Source organism: Myotis davidii, unplaced genomic scaffold, assembly GCF_000327345.1.
Source record: "Myotis davidii unplaced genomic scaffold, ASM32734v1 scaffold148, whole genome shotgun sequence".
Lineage (NCBI taxonomy): Eukaryota > Metazoa > Chordata > Mammalia > Chiroptera > Vespertilionidae > Myotis > Myotis davidii.
In genome coordinates this window covers 1,039,082-1,043,097 of record NW_006299479.1, presented here as the reverse complement: position 1 = coordinate 1,043,097, position 4,016 = coordinate 1,039,082, and the positions used below count along the sequence as shown (strand labels likewise).

At 45.0% G+C, this 4,016-nt stretch overlaps 1 protein-coding gene across 1 annotated transcript in view; it reads left to right on the top strand.

Annotated features, from left to right (window-relative positions):
* Window positions 1-4,016, top strand: part of FLI1 (Fli-1 proto-oncogene, ETS transcription factor) — a 69,372-nt gene that overhangs the window by 60,672 nt on the left and 4,684 nt on the right. Inside the window, exons 5-6 of the mRNA XM_015571353.1 lie at window positions 452-517; window positions 2,390-2,449. Coding sequence (XP_015426839.1) covers window positions 452-517; window positions 2,390-2,449 — 126 coding nt within the window. The remainder of the gene's footprint in view (window positions 1-451; window positions 518-2,389; window positions 2,450-4,016) is intronic.

Below are 4,016 nucleotides of genomic sequence, written 5' to 3'. Positions count from 1 at the left end.
GAGATTAAATGCACAGAATGCTGTACTGGAAGGGAACCGAGGGATCCAGTAGCCCAACCCACTCATTTTGCGGATGAGAAAGCTAATATCCAGAGATGGTCCAATGGCCTTAGTTTATAATATACATAGCTGGGGCTAGAAACTAGCTGCTTGATTTTGGGGGCGTATATTTTATGCGTCCTCAGAAAGGCAGAGGTGTGTAAAGTTGTTAGTAATGGGTAGAGCTATTAAAGACCACTGTTAGATCTTCAAGCCCATTTCATGAACCATGTTCACCTTATTCACCCCACCTTTCCCCCAGGGCGAGAGCACACTGCTGGAATTTAGAGGTGTCTGAAAAGTGATTGCTGAATTAAATGTAATTTCTCATGATTGCTAAAAGAGCATCTTCACTCAATCTTTCTGGAAAGCAGGAGATGCTGATATACGATTATTTGTTATTTTTTATTAGATCCTTCTTACGACTCGGTCAGGAGAGGAGGGTGGAGCAATAACATGAATTCTGGCCTCAACAAAAGTGAGTACATGTCACCCTGTCTTTGGGAGGAAAACATTTTTCCAAGGATGGGGTGGAGAGCGGGGTCATGAGATAAAAAAGGGGAGGAGCGAGCATTTGTCTTCCTGTTTGTTGAGTGGACATCAAAATCAATTGCCAATTTAGGGCTTGTCAGTGATATCGATTTCCTAAAGAGGGTTGGGGTTTCTGTTCAGAGCCCTGAGTTTGGTTTCATTGCCTTTGGTTTGAGAACTGTTGAAGGCAGAAGGCTTCTCAAGACAAGGTTCTATGTGAACACACATAGTCACTGGATTTGGATTCTGTCATTTAAGTGATGATAATGGCCCTCTATGACTTTGCTGCTCAAACTGTCGAAGCTCAGTCAAGGTCACTGTCCCCGTTTCATGAGGGACTGAGATGAAGGATAACCTGGTGAGGAGATGGAAGGGGTCTGAGACATCAGTTGGAGTTGAAGTCTGACCCAAAACCTCCCATGAAGTGAGGAGAGGGAGAAGAGGACTCAGACTCCTGATGACTTTGCTGCTCAAACTGTCGAAGCTCAGTCACGTCAAGGTCACTGTCCCGTTTCATGAGGGGCTGAGATGAAGGATAACCTGGTGAGGAGATGAAAGGGGTCTGAGACATCAGTTGGTGTTGAAGCCTGACCCAAAACCTCCCATGAAGTGGGGGGAGGGAGAAGAGAAGGACTCAGACTCCTGAGTCTGAAGGACCAGAATGTGTCCCTCTTGCTACCTGTAGGGAGTAAAATATCAAGCACATGAACGGATGCTGAAGGAAATTATTTCAAGAAAGAAGTTGGGGTTACAAACGTATGCCCCAATAACCAAGCAATAACCAAGATCCCTTTCAGTGATATGTGTGATTATTTGTTTACTCTGTGCCCAGCACCTGGCACATTGGGGTTCGCAAAGATGAGTCGAGCTCAGAACAGCTGGGGAGGGGGTCTTCACTCTTCACTCTCCACACATCACTCTTTATCAGTGGACATGGCGCCATCTGAGCTGGCTCTAGAGAGAGAAGCAGGATTTGGACCTGCAGCGATGGGGGAGACAGACCCCCCCAGAAGCGGGGGCCAGGGAAAGACATCAGGCTGATGTGTCTGATAGTTGGAGAGGACTCTGGGTTCCTGGAACTTAGGATGTGTGAAGGGAAATAAGTCTGGGAAGGTAAGGAAGGGGGCATGAAGGATGCCTGGAAGACAGAACTAATTCTGTAGTCAATGAGGGGTCACTGAGGTTTTTACACAGAGAGTGCAATGGTTCAGGGAGATGAAACCGGCTAAATAGCATGAGATGGGTCAGCGGAAAGAGCGAGGAGTGAGGAAGATACCAGTCAGGCTGAGCCTCAGACCATGCAAACAGCGCAGATCTAAAATGGGTATAACAGGAACGGGGAAGGAATGGGAGGGTCATGGGAGATGCCATGGAGGAAGCTTAGGAAACAGTAAACACAGGAAGCAGGTGATCTTCGCTCAAACATCCCCTTCCCTTTAAGGACCTCTCTACATTTTCTGTTTTTACAATGAAACCCACAACCCCAATACCATTAGCTGTGCCATCCCAGGTATTTATTGTTGTTTACCTCTGTCTACCCCGTTAACCTGTAAATTCTACTGGGAGCTGCTGCTTCATGGCCGAACCTCTAGCATCAAGAACGGGCCAGCGCACAGGAGAGTCTAGATAAATAGCTATAAGATAAAGTGAGTTGATGAATGAGTGAGTGAGTGAGTAAGTGAGTGAGTGAATGAGTGAGTGAGTGAGTGAGTGAGTGAGAAAGCAGCTTTCTCCTCCTCTGGAGGGCATTTGACAAGGTGTTTCTCTCCCCTTCGGGGGCGTGGCCCCACTGACCGGATTTCCTCTTCTCTTGCCGTAGGTCCTCCCCTGGCAGGAGCACAAACAATGAGTAAGAATACTGAACAGCGGCCCCAACCAGGTACCTGTCCACGATGTGTAACCCTCCTCCTTTGCTTCTCACGCAGCCATTGATTCCAAGTGGCCACCTGAGGAGGATTTAAACAATGTGCTGTGTGTGTCATCACTTTTCCACGTATGGTCTCTGACTCCGTAACAGATCTGAGCGTCAATAGCCGGCACTGGAATCAGGTTGTTGAATGTCAGAGGTGAAAGGCATATTAAAGAGAAAGTCTTCCAATGCCTCATTTTGTAAAATAAAGAAACAGGCCCAGAGGAGCAATGATTTGCTAAAAGCCACAGAGCTCACTGACGAGAGCTACCCTGTTCCAAGTACTCTCCAAACCGTTCATGTTTCACCAACCTTGCTTTCAAAAACACTTCCTTCCTGTGATGGATCTACTTAACAATTTAGGCAGGGGAACTTTAAAAACCATGGAATTGGAGACTTTTATCATTAGAAAGGAACTTAGAGACATCCAGGTCTATAAATCCTTCTGTAACATCTCAGTCTTATGATTGCCCCACCTCTACTTGAATACTTCTAGCAACAGGGAGTTCACTACCTAGCTGGGTTCAGTTCCACTGTTTGAGCCAAAGTCCATCCTTCTAACTTTCATTCAAGGTTCCTAGTTTACCCTCTGGAGATATCCTTCTCCTATTCTATATGAAGATCCCTCATATAACTGAAGGGGCTCTTGTGCCCACCCCCTGGGCCAGCCATGTCTTCTCCCTGTGACACAGCCGAGATTAAGGTTTGAATAAGCCATTTGCTTTGAGATGGGCAAACACTGTTTCCATCTCCCCTGAAGACAGAGCAATAGAAAGCTGACTTAAAGATTCATCAGGAAAGTTTAGAAACACAAGACAGGGGATTTGACATAAAAGATTCAAAGAATCCCTAACAACAACAAAAATCAGATGTGACCTGCCCCAAAAATGCTTATTGTCATACTGCGTGGATAGAAAAGGGTAGGCTAAAAGGCCGTAAGGACTCTTCAAAGTTAATCTTGTGGGCCTAAGCAGAAACCCCAAAATCATGTTGATTTTTTAAAATTGCAATTATAACCATAAAAATAGCAAAATTGCACCAAACATTTAACAACGTGGTCAAGTTGTAATCAAGCTCTCTACCAGGATTTCCCCCTGAAAAGGGAGACAAACCTCACGTAAAACCAATATTGCAAAGATTTTTTTATAGCTAATCACATACATGTTAAGTAAACTGAGAGACAAGGACAGCCACTTTATACTTCAAATACAAATTCTGGTTAGTGTTGACATTTCCGAGCTTAAAATCACAGAATGCTGTACTGGAAGGGAACCGAGGGATCCAGTAGCCCAACCCACTCATTTTGCGGATGAGAAAGCTAATATCCAGAGATGGTCCAATGGCCTTAGTTTATAATATACATAGCTGGGGCTAGAAACTAGCTGCTTGATTTTGGGGGCGTATATTTTATGCGTCCTCAGAAAGGCAGAGGTGTGTAAAGTTGTTAGTAATGGGTAGAGCTATTAAAGACCACTGTTAGATCTTCAAGCCCATTTCATGAACCATGTTCACCTTATTCACTTTGATGAAATCTATA